The 18,071-nt window shown below is 37.2% G+C and overlaps 1 protein-coding gene across 1 annotated transcript in view; it reads left to right on the forward strand.

Annotated features, from left to right (window-relative positions):
• The window catches only part of CHID1 (chitinase domain containing 1), a gene marked incomplete at both ends in the record, with an annotated part of 98,604 nt that overhangs the window by 20,899 nt on the left and 59,634 nt on the right, over positions 1–18,071 (forward strand). The window contains one exon of the mRNA XM_079537305.1: positions 17,383–17,484. Within this exon, the coding sequence (XP_079393431.1) occupies positions 17,383–17,484 (102 nt within the window). The remainder of the gene's footprint in view (positions 1–17,382; positions 17,485–18,071) is intronic.

The raw sequence follows: 18,071 nt of genomic DNA on the forward strand, positions 1-18,071 counted from the left end.
TGTCACAGAGGGCTACCTCAGCATCAAACACAATCAGATGGCTCACGTTTCCATCCACTGGATGTCCAAGAAGTGCATCATATTTGCAAAAGAAAAAGCAGAAAACAAAGCTGTGATGGACACTGTTTGTGTGTAGATATTATGCAGCAACTACCGTTGGGGTGAGTCTTGTGTGCCTCTGAGAAAAGGTGCTAGGGCTGTTGTGTTATGTAAATGGTTGCTTGTGCAGATGGTTTGCTGAAGACTTCCAGCCTGTCTTACAACAGATTATCTCAAAATGTTAGAGCGTGTTACTGCTTTTAGCATGTATGGATGTGGAAGCAGGTAGAAATTAAATGAGCACTGTATTTAAAACAGCAAGGTGTGGGCAGATAAGTTTTGCTCTTGATCACTGAATAATTGGTGATGAAGGGTAACTCTGTTTGCGCTGACTAGTCCTGGCCTCAGTAAAATTCCTGCCTTAAAAAATTCTGAACATGATATTATATAGGCTTTTATTACTAATCACAGAATCATAGAATGGCCTGGTTTGAAAAGGACCACAGTGATCCTCTAGTTTCAACCCCCCTGCTATGTGCCAACCACCAGACCAGGCTGCCCAGAGCCACATCCAGCCTGGCCTTGAATGCCTCCAGGGATGGGGCATCCACAGCCTCCTTGGCCAACCTGTTCCAGTGCCTCACCACCCTCTCTGTGAAAATAGTATTGCAAGCCTCTTCAAATATTGTAGCTGTGCAGGAAGAGGCTACTTTTTATGTTGTAGTCTGGTTTCTGATTTGCTAGTGGTACTAATGTTTCCTTTTTCTGCCTCTATTTTTCTATTTTGGGGGCTAGTTTGTTTGCTGTGGTGTTAGTTTTTGTTGTTTTGTTTCAAGTAGGAACCGGTGTTTTAAAAAAGCACATAAATATAGGTATTAGCTGGAGGTTAAATATGTCATTACAAGGAAAATATGAATGAGACTTGATATTTGGCTGCACCTGTTTTCTTAAGACTGCAAATCAAAGAGATTGAGTTATTTTCTTTGCTTCTCTAAACTTTATAATACTTCAGGAATGCTTTTTCACTGGAAAAAAAAAAAAAAAAAAAAAAAGAGGCTTTGAATTTGCCTTTTGCAATTAGCTGAATTTAACCTGATTGGATGGTTACATAGTTTGTTCAGGCTCAGCAACCCCTTCAGTAACACTCCTTTTTTGTTTCTGTGCTGAGTAAAGGCAGGCAAAAGGTCTGAGGATCCTCAGATAGGATGTTGTCCTCATAGGCATTCTGAAATTAAAATGCAATCAGGACATCTCTAGCGTTTATAGTTTATTACAGATTTAAGACACAGCATAACAGTGTTAAGGATCAGCTACGTGGATGTTAAGTCATAAAAAGCTGTTATTCCTGCTGAAAAGTGTGTGAAATAACTCTGTATTTACAGATTGTTGACTTTCCTCAGAGTTTTATTGTCTGATGAAGTAGAAGTCTGTGAACAAAGCAGCAATAAAAATAGTATTGGCTTCATCACAAATTTCATAATATAACACTGTGTTCTTTACTTACATATAGGTGCTTTGAATAAGCTGTTTATGTTCTATATGATGGGTATTCTTTTACAAATCCTATCCTGAGGTTGCAAGACAGTGGCTGCTCCTTGAATAGGAGATTATTTTTTCTCTTGAAGTTGTATAGAATCTCTAAGTGAAGAGTAAAATCTGAAATAAATGCAAGAAACCCTTTGATTTGCTTGACATACCACTGACAGCTTTATTTTTCTTTATAAAGAAAGATTACATTTAAGATAGTGAGAACTTGTTTTGTCATGTTCCGAGGGTAGGATGGAGCTGCATTTTTGCACCGGTCATTTTATTACTGTTAAGAGTTCACACTTAGTGTTACAGTGTGTTAAACTAGTGATTGCTACTGTTGTTTGTGCTTGGAGTTTCAAATGTATCAGAATTAATGATCAGAATGTAACATGGAATACAATTTTAAGAACAGATTGATTCAATTGTTTAAGAAGCCTGAAGGAACACAAGGTGGCTTTATGCATTGGTATTTCTATCAAGTCCAACTTGATAATATTAAATAGCAGCATACAAAATAGCCTCTGTTCTTACCTGTATCTTAATAACATGCTTACCAGTACAAATCAGAGGTGATTGAGCAGTCCTTGCAGAATGTGGTATATGGGATAATTACTTTTCATTTTGAGATGATTGGCACAGAGATGTCAGGGTGACAAAAGGTAAATATTACACTTCCCAGTGCTGGGAAGTCTCGTGGAAAACTGTTTGGGAGTACTGTGTTTATTGGAAGATTTAGAAAAAATGGAGTGATTAGAGGAAAGAAAGAAAAAATGCTAAAAAATAGATAATGTCTCATTTGACAAGAGCTTGGAGGACACTGCAAGGAGGAAAGGAAGAGCAACACCTTTATTAATGTATTTGGGTGACAGAGTAAGTGCCCCCTAAGTGCCTGTTTTGCAGAAGAGTACAAGGAAGGAGAGCTGAGCCACTGGGAGAAGAAGGAAAGAGTACACTCTGTAACCTCCTTCCTCTGTCCCAGGAACAAAGGAAGCACAGATACAGTTTTTCCCTTGTTTCCTTTGAGCTGTGAGTTGCTCCTTGTGCAGGCTGTGTATCTGAGACTCAAGCTAACCTTAGTCTTTGTTAGTAGATACCTTTTGAAAACTTTCATTGTTAAGCCTTCCTACTAAAGTTTGAGGCAAGCCAAAAATCTGAAGAAGTTTTTCTTTTAGTTAAGATTAAAAAAGGTAGGTGGGGAATATAACAGAAAAGGAATGAAGGGAGCTGAAGGCTTTGGCAGTCTGTTCTTAGATTGAGACTTTACGGGCATGTGTTCATCCTCAAATAAAATTTTTAACCTGAATCAAAATACCGGACAAACATTTCCAAAACAATGTCAAAAACACTGAAGATGGTCGTACTATTAAATTTAGAGCCTGATATGGATTTCATTACTTATCTAAAACTGACACAGCATTCATATGACAGAACAGTCTCTAAGAGATAACGTGGCTGTTTTCTTCCTGCTCTGAGCAATTTGCCACATTCATATGTGAAACACAGAATCTCTGTGTGTTTCTGCTTCTCTTCAATTCTCCGCTATGTCCCAACCATAATTTTTAACTGCTGCTTCTTGCTGTGGTTGATCTCTTTTAATGAAAATGAATTGGAAATCGTAGCACTTTTTACATTGCAAACAGTCTGAAGTTTTAAAATTTGATAACTGATTTGGATTATGCCAAGGCCAAGTGTTGTTCACACTACACTTTTTAAAAGCAATGAGAAGTTGCTTGCTGCGGGTATTTTTGTTTTATATATGCATTATGAGATGAGGGACTTCCAGAAAAACTGAAAGTATCTCAAAAGACATTACTTCATAGCTGTACTTAGACTAGAGAGATTATAAAGCCCTGACAGTGCTTCACTGTGATTCAGCAATTTTCCTCTTTTTCTGACTTAAAGTGCTTTTGATTTAAGGCATCAAAGATAGTGTATTTTACGTTCAAATGGCATGTCGTATTGTTTTGATAATCTTTGTTATAGTGTACTCATTGTTACAGAAACTAGATCTGTTGACATTCCTGAAAAGAGTCGGGAAGAATGATTCTGGACTGGTTTAGCTTTGTTTTTTTTTTTCAGTAGGGACTGAAGGAGTTTTGGCAGCATTGATTCAAAATTCCTGTTTCTTTGTAATGGAAAGACTAACTGTGTCTGGTAGCTTTGAAACAGCATTCTTTTTTCTTAGGGTGTTGGGGAGAAAGCAGTTGATGCAGGTTCCTATTACATCTCATGGTGTTAAGGCAGCATTATTCCAAGTTAGTTAGTAACTGTAAGTATTCAGTCTTTTTTTCCAAAGAAACTTATTTGAAATCCTTCCAGAATTGCACGAGGGCTGTGAAGGTTAGAGTATGCTGAACCTTTCTTCAGGAAGGAAGACATTATCTACATTAAAAAATGGTTCTGTTGGAGCAGGAAGTGAAGAGAGAACCTTTCTGAAGAAGCTGGGAAGTTTTGTTTGTCTTCTCTGCTGTTCACATATAGATGTTTATATAGCAATTTTCCTCCTTTAGACTGCTAGTCTGACTGATCAGAGTGAGTTGATGTTTCTTCATGTTTTTTGTTTGTTGTGGCATTCAGCTGTCTCTTAGACCTGTAAGTTTTGTGTATCGAGATCTACCATTATATAATGGTGTGAATTGTTCTCTGTATAAGTTGTCAACAATGGATTTGGGGGAGGGACAAGTACTTGCATCTATATGAGAACTGCTTTTTAAAATATTGTTGCTAAAGTTCAAATTATTACAATCTTTGTTATGCTAAACTTTGTGTAATCTGTTCAGCTATGTACAAGAAGGAAATGCTTAAACAGTAAACATTTGCTCTTGGAACTCTAACAGAAAGCCTGACAACTGAACTGATGAAAGTCATTTAAGCAGCTGGAAGCAGAGGTGGCCAAAAACAAGGATTTCCTATTTGTGCCAAAATATCTTGCAGAACAGAAGTTTTGATATTCAGGTTCTTCAATTTGCTGTTCTAGAATGCTGTTTTAATACCTGCTCTAAAGTGTTTGCAAAATATTACTTTACTGTGCAACACACTCGCTCATTCTGCACTTTGGGCACAACAACCCCATGCAGCGTTATAGGCTTGGGGATGAGTGGCTGGATGAGTGTGAAGAAGAGAAGGACCTGGGGGTGTTGGTTGATGTTCGGCTGAACATGAGCCGACAGTGTGCTCAGGTGGCCAAGAGGGCCAACAGCATCCTGGCCTGCATTAGAAATAGTGTGGCCAGCAGGAGCAGGGAGGTGATCATGCCCCTCTACTCAGTACTGGTGAGGCTGCAACTTGAGTACTGTGTTCAGTTTTGGGCTCCCCACTACAGGAAAAATGTTGAGGTCCTGGAGCATGTCCAGAGAAGGGCAACAAAACTGGTGAGGGGTCTGGAGCACAGGTCTTATGAGGAGCGGCTGAGGGAGCTGGGATTGTTTAGTCTGGAGAAGAGGAGGCTCAGGGGAGACCTCATTGCACTCTATAACTTCCTGAAGGGAGGTTGTGGTGAAGAGAGATTTGGCCTCCTCTCCCAGGCAACGAGCAGGACACAGGGTAATGGCTGCAAGTTGTATCAGGGGAGGTTTAGGTTGGACATAAGGAAGAACTATTTCTCTCAGAGAGTGGTCAGGACTGCAATGGCTGCCCAGAGAGGTGGTGAGGAGTCGCCGTCCCTGGCAGTGTTCAAAAGGCATCTGGATGACGTGCTGTGTGATATGGTTTAGTAGCTTGTGGTGGCAACGGTGATGAGGAGACGGTTGGACTGGATGATCTTATAGGTCATTTCCAACCTCGTGATTCTATGATTCTATATCTTATTGCTTGTGAGCAAAAAATGCCCTGTTGAATCTGGAATTAAACGTGCCTTTTATTTTCCACTTTTTTTTTTTTTTTTTTTTTTAATTCTAGACTTGGAAAAAAACGTAGTAATACTGCTGCAGTCTTGGCAAATAGTCCATATCAAACCGTTTGTCTTTATTGGCTTCATGAGATGCACAGCAGTAGTGCAGCTGCTTTCATTTGAAAGCTGCAGGAATCTGAACCACTCTTCTGTCTTCAAATATTTGAACATAATATGTGCTCCTCATCAAAGTTCGGCAAAATCCATTACTTCAGGTGTCCATATTTGAATATGTAAGAGTAGAAAAATCTACAATCTCTCTCCCTGTTAGTTAAAGCTCCTTTAAGTACCATGTCAGTATTTTCCACCTCTAAACTTCCTCTTCTCTAAAATTCAGATTTTAGCTATTCAATTTATTGTCTGCAAAAAACATTCTAGAGGTGACTGTCTTAAATAGCTGCAGTACTTTCTTTCCTAAGGTGTTGTACAAAGAAAATTAGCAGAATCTATTTAATCTTCATTTCTGCTGTTCAGAGCTTTTCAGGGAGCAGAGGGAATCTGCTTATTTTTGTTGTCCTTCATCTGGGTTATGATTGGCAGCAGGACAGAGAATTTGTTCCTTGATTTTACTTTCTGCTGCCATGCTCCTTTTCTCCTTCGCTACAAATTTATATATGAATACTTTGTTGGAAAACATGAGGAGTATATGATGGAAAATTGCTTACTGCCATTGCAGTTGCCCACCTCAGTAGATGCCACAATGAGCCAGTGTTTTGCATGTGTGTTAAAGGAAATAGGTGGTTTAATCTTTTAAAAGTTGACTAGGAGTGGACACTTGTAATCATTCAAATAATTTGTGTTTTCTTACCAAATATCTGTCATATTCAGAAGCTGCTGAAGATTCACTGCCTTGCCTTAACTTGTGGGCAGGATGGAGATCCTTTAAATTTTGATAAGTAAATAATATCAGGGATCAAAATAGCAGAAAATCCCTTGCTTGTTTCAGATGAAGTTTTAAATAAACTAATTGTTATGTCAAATAACAGTATACTGTAGGAAAAAATAGTTTTGTTAAGTAGAGTTTATTAAATAGGATTCCGCTTTCACCAATACCTGCAAAAAAACAACAACAATTGCTTTTACAGTTATTTATGATTAGCTACTTTATACACCGATGATTCTCTGCCATGCTTGTTTTTGCTAATAAAGGAATTCGGTTCTGGAAGACCATCTCTGTATGTGGTCAAGTAATGTACAAAAAATGAGATGTGGAAAGCAAAATCTGAAAACTTTTCTGTACTAAGCACAGTTTCCTATTTGTTATGCCTAGTAGATAATAAATACCCTGCCTTCCATCTTTCCTGTAGTTGTTAATTTTCCTGTGAGTATCCTGAAAACAGCACTGTCAGGAATATGGAGGGTACGGTTATGTATGGAGATTTTGAAATCAGGTTCTGTTCATAAAATTCAGCAGTGTAGGAGGCATAGAAATGATTCTTAAGTGGGCTGTCTAGACCAGCTGACTGGCATAATAGTTTTTAGTGCATATTAGAGAACTTGTAAAGTATGTGTGTTTTAGATGACAAGATACAGCTTGAAATACAAGTTTATATTGAGGAGAGCAGAAAACTAGATAGGAGATGACTGCTGAATACTTTCTGAGTAACTGTTACTGGAAAAAGTTTGGTAATTTCTTCTAATGATAGTAATACTACTGAATCATACTTTATATCATGGCATTGGGCTCATGGGTTTTGTTTCTTTACTATGCAGAGGCTTTACTTCAAGTGAAGATCTGCCAGTTGCATCATCTCTTTATAGACTAGGATTTGTTAGCTGCAATAAATCTGGATGCTTATTAATGGCTTTAAGGGACACGTTTTCCATGCTGAAAACTTCTCTGTTTTTGCTACTGTTTGTTGGGCTGTCAGCTTCAGTACAGCATGGCTGTGACTACAGCTATGAACGGTTCGATGCATTTTTTATAGATTTAGAAATGACTTGAGAGGAACACATCTACTCTTAGAAGTAAGTGGCTTTTTAAAGACTGCACCTCACTATATAAAATTAATGCAACTGAAGTCTGGCTGTACTCTCATGTGTTGAAACAATTGTACACATCACCTTTTGAATTCTCACTGGAGGGAGTCATTAAAATAATCTGTAGGTCAACTAATGATGTTCAAAGAGAGGTGGGTGTAAAAGAATATATTCCTTACCATGTCTGGTGTTCATAATTACCAGTTCTGAGCCAGCTGCCATCCAGCAATGACTGCATAAATTTCAGAGCGATGTTGGAAAACTTTCCAAAAAAAAAAAAAAAAAGAAAAAAAAGAAAGAAAAAAAAGGTGGTGGAGATGAGCATTTTAGTTTTTGCGAGGAGGAATTAAGCCTACATTTGGTGTGTTAGAATTTTTAAATTAGGTTCATATGCTCTAGGGTACAAGCTTGTTTTGCGTGATGTTCTGCTATTGGAGCATGACTTGCCTGGGCATTCAGCCCTGGCACTCAAGTTACTAGAATAGTTTGGAAATTAGGAGAACCAAATGGTGACACAGTGAATGTTCATTTTTTTGCATAAATGATTCCTCTGAAGAGGCTGAAGCAATGTGACAGGAACGATACTAAAGATGAACCTTTAATGTAAACAGTAAATACAATGACAAGTCCTGAAATAAACTACTTCTTTGATATTCAGATATATCTGTTTTTGTCAAACTGATGGATTTATTTTATTACAGATTTCAGATGCAAATTCTGAAGTCATCTGAAAAATACAGTGTAAGCAGTGCAGATTGACCTGCCTGCATGCCTCAGCCCTAGCTGAAAGAATCTGTCAGAGGAAAGAAAGGACAGCAGTTTTCAGGCTCATTTGTTCCTGGGTGTTTGACGGGATTTCGTGCCGTCTTTTCAGGACCAGTAGTTGTTGGCACATTTTTCCTCCTTGAGTTCTGCTGCTGGTTTAAACCAGATGGGCCACAGGTAATTAGTTTGGCTTCATGAAAACTATGTAGGCTATTCCATGACAAGAACAGATCCCATGTTTCTCTCTATTTGGAGAGCAAGTACTGCAAAGGCAACAGCTGGGATGGGATATGCATATTAAGGAAGAGTGCCAGCCCTCAGTGTTCTGCAAAAATTCTGTTTGGTTCACAAATCCTATTTTGTTTCCTGACCAAAATACAGCAAGATTTTATTTGTCACTCAGTTCCCCAATGATGTGGAGCTCTCTTATTTTGTGAAGTGACCACTCTTGGCTCTTTTGTATTGTGAATCTCTGGCACTCAGTTAGCAGTTTTCTTGCTTGTCAAATTGTCTAGATTTCTTTTTGTTTTTTAAATGCCTATCCTGATCTAATTTGAGAGTTTAGTAGAGAGATTCTTGCCATTAAGAAAAAATGAATAAAAGTTGGGAATGCTAATAACATCAGGGAAAGTCATGCTTGTGTTTTTATGATGGATTCATTTTTGTTGTTCAATTTGTGATTTTTCTGGTGCTCAACTGACAGAGTCCTTATACTTTCTGAAGGCATCTTAATTTTATAATTCCTTTTGTGAAATTAGTACAGCAGCTGAAGGCAGTATGTAAGAAGGGTTGGATAATTATTTTTCTGAATTCAGTATGCATGGATAGTAGGGAATGGTGTGGAAGGTGCATTATTCTAAGGCAAAATAAACTGTAACTCACTTCTGATGGGAATTTAATTGCACAAGTTCTTAAAATCTACCAGTGAACAAGTGTTAGCATAATGTTCCCAGATTACCTGCACCGTTAGAAGGTTCACCCTAATGTCTACCTCAGATCTGCTTGTTTTGTAATTTATAGTCATTTGTTGTCCTGTTCCAAGCAGAGATTGTTGTCAGAGATAATCAACCCTTACACTGAACAGGGAAGTCTGACAGCTGATGGTCTGTATTGGAAAGACAGTAGCTTGCCCATTTGTTCTGCGCATCAGCAAACTGATGCATTACTGCAGGGACAACCTCTGTCCTGAATTGTGAGGCATTCACTCAAATTTTTCAAAAATCTGATCTGAAAATTTCAGTATAGAACTTTTGATGTTTACCATAAAATGTTCTAGTGTTTGTATGAGTTGTTTAAACAGTGTTTAAGTGTTTGGTCTTGGATTTTACCAGGTTTTTCACATTCCTTCACTGCTACGTGGAAACTGCTAAATCATGATCTGGAATGTGAATTCAATAGATGAATAGGCAAAGCTACCTAGAAAATAGAAGAGATAACATAGCTTATCTTTGGAATGTTGGCTCAAAATATTACAAATGCTTAGAAATCAAGGCAGAAATGTGGAATTATGCAAAATAGTATGAGGATCACATATTTTCTGTTCTTAACTCCAAGTCATCTCATTACATTAATGCCACATTAAGAGATGCAGGATCCTCTTTCTCAAAATGTTGATCCCTTCTGTGATGTTGGTACTCATCATGATTCCAACTAACTGTTTAACCAGGGTTTTTTATAGGGCCGATAATGGCATCCATTAATAGGAAGGCAATAACTGACAGTAATTTTGTTTTAAAATGCATGGTGTTTATGTGGTGCTGTCCCAGAATGGTAAGCTTGTGATAACAAATGATAAGTTTTCATTTAAGAAAGCAAATTCCTTCCCTTGTCTCTTGAGACTGAGAACTGATTGTGTAAAATGACTGATTTCCACAAAATTGAACCAGAAAATATAAACGTAAATAAGAAGTAAAACCGATGCTCGTGCTTTTGCTTTTTATAAACTTGTTTGGCAATCCTGTTTGTTTATATTTACTAAACTAACTGTAACTGTTTGCACACTTAATAAAAATATATTCCCAGTTTAAAAAGCCATATGTTGTCAATAAATTAGACCCCAAAAGCAGGTCAGTATAAATTCTGTGTTTAGATCAGTACTGCAGGCAGTGAAACGCTCCATTTTCCTGTGGTGGCTGTTGAGCATCTTAAATCTAGAGGAAGAGAATTCATAAACCAAAAGGTTCTCAAGGTGTATAATAATTATTATGCATATGTTAAATAAACTAAGTGAGAAGTACTAGGTTTTGGCTAGTAGCGTTCATTCTTAGCTGTTTCCTACAGAGGAACTTGCAAATACTGCCTTTCAGATGTTAGATACATTTTAAACTTTCCCTCTTCCTCCCCCAGATATATATCAAAAATAATATGATTGACCCTGAGAACAAAAAAAAGGTGAGGAGAGATTCAAGCCTGCAAGTAAAGAATAATGTTACTGTTTGTGTGGGTTTTTTTTTTCCACTGTGGTGTTTATCTGGTGTTCTTTCAATTTGAATTTTCTGACGTAATGCACTCAACTTCCTTCAGGTCTTTCCTATGAACAGCCATAGATAAGCTTCTGTTGGAAGCCTGTAAATCTGGACTCTAAGTCAGTCTCCAGCTGATGTAATGATTTTGTGCTAACTGTAATATTTTATGTGTTGGTGTACTTAAAAGTTAACTTGATGCTCATGGTGTCTCAGCACAGTAGAAATTAACTGCTAACTGTTTTAAGTTTCCATTTTTTATTTCCTCATTCTTTCAAAATTTTCGTTTCTTGTGATGAAGTTTCTCTGGCTTCATTAACAGTACAGCAATCTTTGATATTATATGAACAAAATATGGTTTGCAGATGTTAAGATGATGGGATTTGGTTGGAAGGGCAAGGAAGTTCCTGTTTCTCTCTTCTGAGTCTCTTCCAAGTCTCATGTGTGAAACTGGGAGAGTCTTCTGAGAGGAGAACCAGATGAAAGAACACAACCAGAAGAGCATATGTGAGCACTGGTGATTGTACTGCTTTTATGGAGTTACCTTTGTTGGATTTTTTCTTTCTATTCTAAAAGGAATAGGACTTGCACAGAGAGTGTAAGCAGAGGAAGAGCTTTGTAATAACTTGGAATTTATTAATTGTCTCTCCAGCAATGGATGTACCTCAACACTGTGATCAAAAAACTTTGTTTTTTTTTTTTTTTTTGTACAGTCCCTGATTTGTCGTACTGATCTGGAAGCGTAGGCTGCAGAATAAGATAATGTGTTTAAGCTCTGATTTAACTGAGATTTGGGGTGTACTATCATTTAGATTTCTTCAGCTCTTACAACTTTTTGTTCTCAGAAGGGAACTATAGAAAAAGAATGCAGTTTTACAAATGTGTGTATTTGAATACTAATCACGTGCATTTTCTGAAATGCTTACTGAGTGATGTGCATCTGTATAACAGTCTTGATACACTGTCTGCAGTGATGTGCTCACTGATGGAGAGGTCAGATCATGCCATGCATTTTAAGATCCCCTATCAGCTGCATGGAATTCAGCCCATACTATGTATTAAATCTGTTTTCATCTGTCTGAGAATCTGTCTTTTTGGTTAATTGTTCAGTATGGTCACGTTCTTTTCTGACAGCTAGGATTAGATCTATAATTACTGTTCAAGCTCTGAACAGGAGTATCATATGAAGGTCCCGTTGTTGACTTGCCTGCTTCATCCAATACTATTGCAGGCACAGATTAATTCTGTTTTTATTCTGATTTCACAGAAAACAAGGTGTCTCTAAGCTTTATCTGTTCTGTTCTGTTCTTCATCCCTCTGCAGAAGCTTATTTAGTTTTTGACCAGTTTCAAACAAAGTGGACAGAGGAATAGAGTTTTATAGTCACATCCCTGCCACTTCATAGGATTGGCATCTACTTCCTCAAGACCAAGCAGTGGGAGGGCATTGTAGTGGAACATTTATAAGACATCACAGAATCTACTTGCAAAACATCCATAGAAACCAGGATCTGTGTAGAACTTTGTTTTAAATATTGATAGAGGAGAATTACTTCAGTGAGCTGATTTTAGTGAAGCTAGAATGAGACAGAATAGCAACAAAACTGCCAAGACGATTTTTACTGAGAAGAAAATGATTTAGGATTTTAACTTGTTTATTCATTTAACTGCTTCATTATCAATGCCTAGAATTGCATGCTCCACAGAGTAGAGATTTAGCTCTTTCTCATGTTTACTGTAGAACGGGCTGGATGCAGAAAGAACCAGTGCATTTGTATTCAGTGATCATGCATTAACTGAATTCAGTGGTCTGTTCATAAAATGCAATAGCATTATACTTCAGAGCAGCTAACTGTGAGGAGCTATGAAAACTAATAAGATCTATGGTGATGAAAGAGCAGAGAAGGGAAGATTTGCAAACAGCTGGTTTACAGAGAAAACAGAATTACACACAACAAGAGAATTAAGTCATTACTGAGCAGATGACTTCTGAAATAAACGTATAGAGGAAACAGAAAATCAATCAGCTTTCCATTATGAAGGACTATTCAGAGACACGAGGATAAAGAAAAGCTCTCCCTTATAAGAGAGGGAGAAGGTGAGGTAGCCAAACAAGAATGCAGTTCAAACCTGCAGGAATAGAAATCAGTTACAAGACCTTTTTTTCTTATCTTATTTCATTTTGAGAGTAATCATAGTGAGACAAGAAGTAATTGAAAATGTAGATTCATTTGAAAGTAAATGAAGTGGCTTGCATGGTTGAAATATTTTTTTTTCCAGTCTTTCAGTATGAAAGATGACAAAGCCAAAACCCTATAGAAATACTTATCAGTAAAACGCTAATGGGAATTTCGATACAAATGACCATATGCTATTTGGAAGGTGCAGGTCGTAGAGATTCTTAAGCTATGATACAAGCTACCCTGCACTTAGGTGTGAAAAGGATAGCATAATCAAAAGGGACAGTGAAATTCTAAGCCGTGTATAGAGAAATGGCTAGAAAAATGAGATTTCATCTGAGTCTCTGACATTTATGTACTGTGCTATCGTAGTTTTTTTATATGCATAAAACAGTAAGCCCTCAGGAGGTGACAACAAACTGAAGGGAATATGGAATATATGGAATAAGGAATGCAAATAAGAGCTACGATCTCAGGGAAATTGCTGTTTTTTTCTGCATTGTCTAAAAGAAATTTGTGTCAGAAGCCTACAAATGAAAATGGAGAGTCTTAAAATATCTTCTGTACTGGGTCTGTCTGGGATGGAGTTCAGTTTCCCCACAACACTCCATATAATGCTGTGCTCTGTATTTGTAGCTAGAACAGTGTCTAGCTGTCCCACTGAAGTTTTGTCTCGTGCTGAGCAGTGCTGGCACAGCACTGAGGTTCTCTTCCAACCTCCAAGAGCCAGGAGTCTGAGGATGGGCAAGAGGTAGGGACAGGACATTGCTGGGGCAGGTGATCCAGTCTGACCTAGAGTCTAATTCCATGCCATAAGACACCACATTCAGAAATGAAAGCTGGGAAAGGAGAAAGAAGGGTGGGTTCTCGTTATGAAGATGACTGTCCTCCTGAAAAATCACTATGCATATTAAGGCTCTGCTTATCATGACATGGCTGAACATTGCTTGCTGGTGGGAAGTAGAGAATAATTGTTTTCTCTCTCCTTACTTCCACATGGCCTTTGCTTGTTTTTTTGTTTTTTTTTTTTTCTCTTTTTTCCTCTTTAGTCAAGTAGTCCCTATCTCAACTTGTGAGTCTTTCCCCCTGCCTCCCTGATCATGTTTTTCTTCCTCTTATTTTGAGGAGTGAGTATAAGAGAGTGGTTGTGGTGGAGTTCAACTGGCCATCAGTGTAAATCTGCCACAGCTTCTTAGTCAAGTGAAAAGTGGCTTGGCTGAAAATGGGAAGAATGGTTGTAGAAATAAGGTTTGAAAAGGAAAATCAGTATTTTAGCTAAGAAAATTAATCTCTTTGGAGCACATGGTGAAAGCTGTGTCACTTCTCAAGGAAACTGACTGCTTTAAAGCAAAGCTATTGATATGTCCTGTACAGCTGTTGTAGTCCAAATAAGAATTGGACTGTGTCACCTCTTAGAAATGTTTCTGTCTCTTAAACATTATACTCAAAAAGTGGAGTGCTTGTTTTCTCTTCATAATGCAGTAGTTAGCTTGAAAACGACAGGCAAGATAGGCAAGTTCATCCAGCACCTGGGCGCGTGTGCTGTATGTTATGAAGGATAGCATGTCCAGGTGAAAAAATGATTGCACATTCTGTAATAGTATATGGGGTTTCTTTTGCTGTTTTCTCTTGGGGCTTGCTGTTGTTTCACAGCAGTAACTAGAGTGCAGTAAAAGTCATCTCTGTGGTGATGTTATAGTCCACGTACATGCAAATTTAGGCTTGATTAGATGCCCAGTTCCAAATCTGAGTAGCTGAGGAGTTTTATTGTGAGCAGTTACTAAGTTTCCTAGTTAACTGTGCTGAACAATTGATGTAAGAATCAAGTAAGAACACTAGTGCATCCGAGAATAATGTTAAGGAAGGTGAATGAAGTTTGCATAAGATATTCAGGCAAAAAAACACAAACAATCTTACAATAGTAATAAAAAGGGTTTACTATAAGCTATTATGAATACTGCTTTAAATTTACTTCTTGAATCCAGATTGTTTCACATTCATAATATGCATTACGTAATTTCAGTATATTTGTAGACCAACAGGACCTGTTTTTTTTGTTGTTGTTTTTTTGGTTTTTTTTTTTCCCACACAGCAGATTTCTATTTAGTATACAACTTCACTATCTTATCCTGTACATTCACTGTCTTATCCAGTGCTATCTTCAGGTGAACTCAAAGATAAAGAAAATGAAGCACTTCAGAGGTCAGGGTTAGTTCCAAGCAAAGAGACTTTGAGATATAGTAAATCATCTGCTTTTCCTGCCAGTCATGCTCATGTACGTGCCTTCTGTCCCTTTGCATTTGTGTTGCATTGATAATAAGCAGAAAAAATCACCAAGGGTTGTAGTCCTCCGACAATAACCAGGATAATATTATTATTAATAATATTATTATTAACAATAAGGATGCTAAGGTATCCTTAGTATGTATCTTGTACACTGTAAGTAAGTGTTGATGGACTCTGTCACTTTGCTGAATATTTTGGAAATTATATCTAGAGCTTAAAAGAATGACAGACATTTGGTTACATTAAAAACTTTTTCTCTCATGAACTTCCGTTGTATTTTCCGTGCAGAGTCTCTTGAATTTCTTTGTGGTGGTTTTTCTCAATGATGTACCCAGTAGAACATACCTGCCTTTAAGTTAGGATTAATTTAGTGTTTGGAAAACCTTAAATAAGAAGAATAATAGCTATACTTGTTTTATCCTTGCAAGTATCCAAAATACTTGTTTTTATCCTTAGGAACTTTTTTAAACACCATCCATGAAAGCATCATCCTTACTGCCAGATTTATTCTAAGTTGGAAATTTATGCCCTTTTTCTCAAATGGATTTCCTTTGTAGTTAAAATAGTTTGGTTACAAGCTTGCTTTGCAGAAAATGATGACTATATCCATTTAACCTCAATTTTTTCCACATTCCTTGACAATACATATGAAAAGTGGATACATTACTTGCCCTCTACACCCAAGTTTCATTAAAATACTATCCACCTTAATCTATAATGCAATCTAACTCACTATAATATCTAATGCACATTATAATTACTTTTTATGCTTTTCCTGTCATGAGTAATCAAAATCAATTTATTGAAAATGTGTTTTGTTGGGGTTTTCATTGGGGAATTGTGTCGCCTGCAGGCATTCAGGTTGCCATGACATTATTTCAAAAATGTCCTTCATTCTGTTTATTTTGGAAAACAGCTGTAGCTTGCAGTTGCAGCAAATCACAAGCAGATAACTATCCAAAAAATTAGGATCCAGCAATGGGTTCCAGAAGCAAACATTTATATTAATTTGTTAAAACCTCGGAAAGAAAAGGTTGGAATTTCTTTTTAATGTGACAGCTGTATCACTGGTTCTGAAAACCTGAACCTGCTAGGGCAGTGCTATGCTTTGTACAAATTTGAGCTACGTGTTCCAGTGTGTATTTGGTCTCATTCATTGACCTGACTTGCAAATGTCATTCATGCTTTACTCACCTATAATATGACATATGTTAAATGATTTATTCTGCCCCACTTTATAACCTGTACTCTGTTAACTACTTTCCTAAAGTGTCCTTTCAAACTGATAAATGAATGCAGTTATGCTCTGGTGATCCATTTAACACATAATATTGAATGAAGAATTTAGACACTGATCCAAAAGCGATAAGGGTCAAAACAAGTGATTTTTTTTTTTTCATTTTATTACTTGCATCTGTTATTGAGCATCTTTTTGGATTTTACAGTTGAGTTGGACCATGAGTGGTTTTAATTTGTGCTTTGTCTAGATAGGGGTCATCTGCTAATTTCTAGGAAAAGTAATATCACTGGAAAGTTGTGAAGTCTTCAGTATCTTCCCCTCTGTTCTCAAGTGTATTCTCATGCATTTCTATAGACGAGGCTGTAGATGTTAAACTACTCTTTTCTTTGTAGGGTTCCCCTGCAAACCCTACTCTCCCAGGCTATTTAGGATAACACACGTCTTCTCTACTTGTGCCTCAGAGCCCTCTGGCTGAGAACAGTGATCTCCTTGCATCTTTGCCATGTGCTTAAGGCTTCCTTTTGTGCATTGCTAGTTTGATGTTTTGAATTCTTTTTGAAACATACTCAGAACTTGTGTGCAGTAATTGGTTGGGTTGAATGGTTGAAGAAAGTCCAGCGTTTCTATGAATCCAAAACTATCAAAAATATATCCTCTCATCTCATGAAGCTAGATTTTGTAAATGATGAATAAAGTTACTTGTTTTTAATTAAAATAGACAGAGGGGGGTTAAGAATTCATAGAATGGTATACTGAAGGCATAGCTAAAGTTTTGTGTGATGAAGGTCATGGAGTGGAATTTCCTCAAACTGAGGACAGAATGGGTTCATTCAATTTTATAGAATCACAGAATGATTGTGGTTTGAAGGGATCATAAAGGTCACCTAGTTCCAACCCACGTGCTTTGGGCAGGGATGTCAGCCAGGTTGTGAAAATAATTTTTCTTTCTGGTGTTGCGTTTTTTCTTTCTTTTTTTTTTTCAATTATTTCTTTTTAAAATTTGTTTTAAAAGGACAAACCAGCCAGGAATGTTCACAAAGAAAGAATTTGATCAGTTGGCCTCAGCAGTAGACAGCTTCAGTCTCATGACATATGACTACTCAACACCACAAAGGTAAGATTCTAACACTAGAAAAACAAAAAACTGAAGTAACTGATTCCTATTTATGCCCTTATGAAATCTACAATGTGAGGTTCGTCATTTTTTAAATTTTCACTGAGCAGATAGTGTGTATTGACTGTACCAGATACTAAAGTTCTGGATTAGTAATTAGAACAGCTGATTTTTGAACCAGCAAATAGTTTGGATTTAGCTGCAGTGAAGATTTGGCACATAGTATTTTAGAAGGCTTTGCACCTGAGCTAAATAAATATTCTTTTATTGGTACTGACACACTTGTTTCCAGGTGAATTTTTCACTTTTAGTTATTTGACAGAGTTTTGCACAATGGTACAGAATAATCCAGTACACGTCATTGGAAAGAATAGTTTTAAAGCACAATTGACAACGCACTTGTCTGATTCCTCATGAGGCAGCAGACTGTGTTTTGACAGCACTGCTGATGTGATCATGGTTAAACATGTTTTTATGTTCCTCTAGTAGTCCCTTCTTTGTACTTTTACAGCTGTTGTGGAGCAACTCAATGAACCAACTTATCTAACTGAAAAGCAACACAAAACTCCACTCTTGTATGTGAATAT

The sequence above is a fragment of the Tetrao urogallus genome, assembly GCF_951394365.1.
Source record: "Tetrao urogallus genome assembly, chromosome: 6".
In the NCBI taxonomy this organism is placed as follows: Eukaryota; Metazoa; Chordata; class Aves; order Galliformes; family Phasianidae; genus Tetrao; species Tetrao urogallus.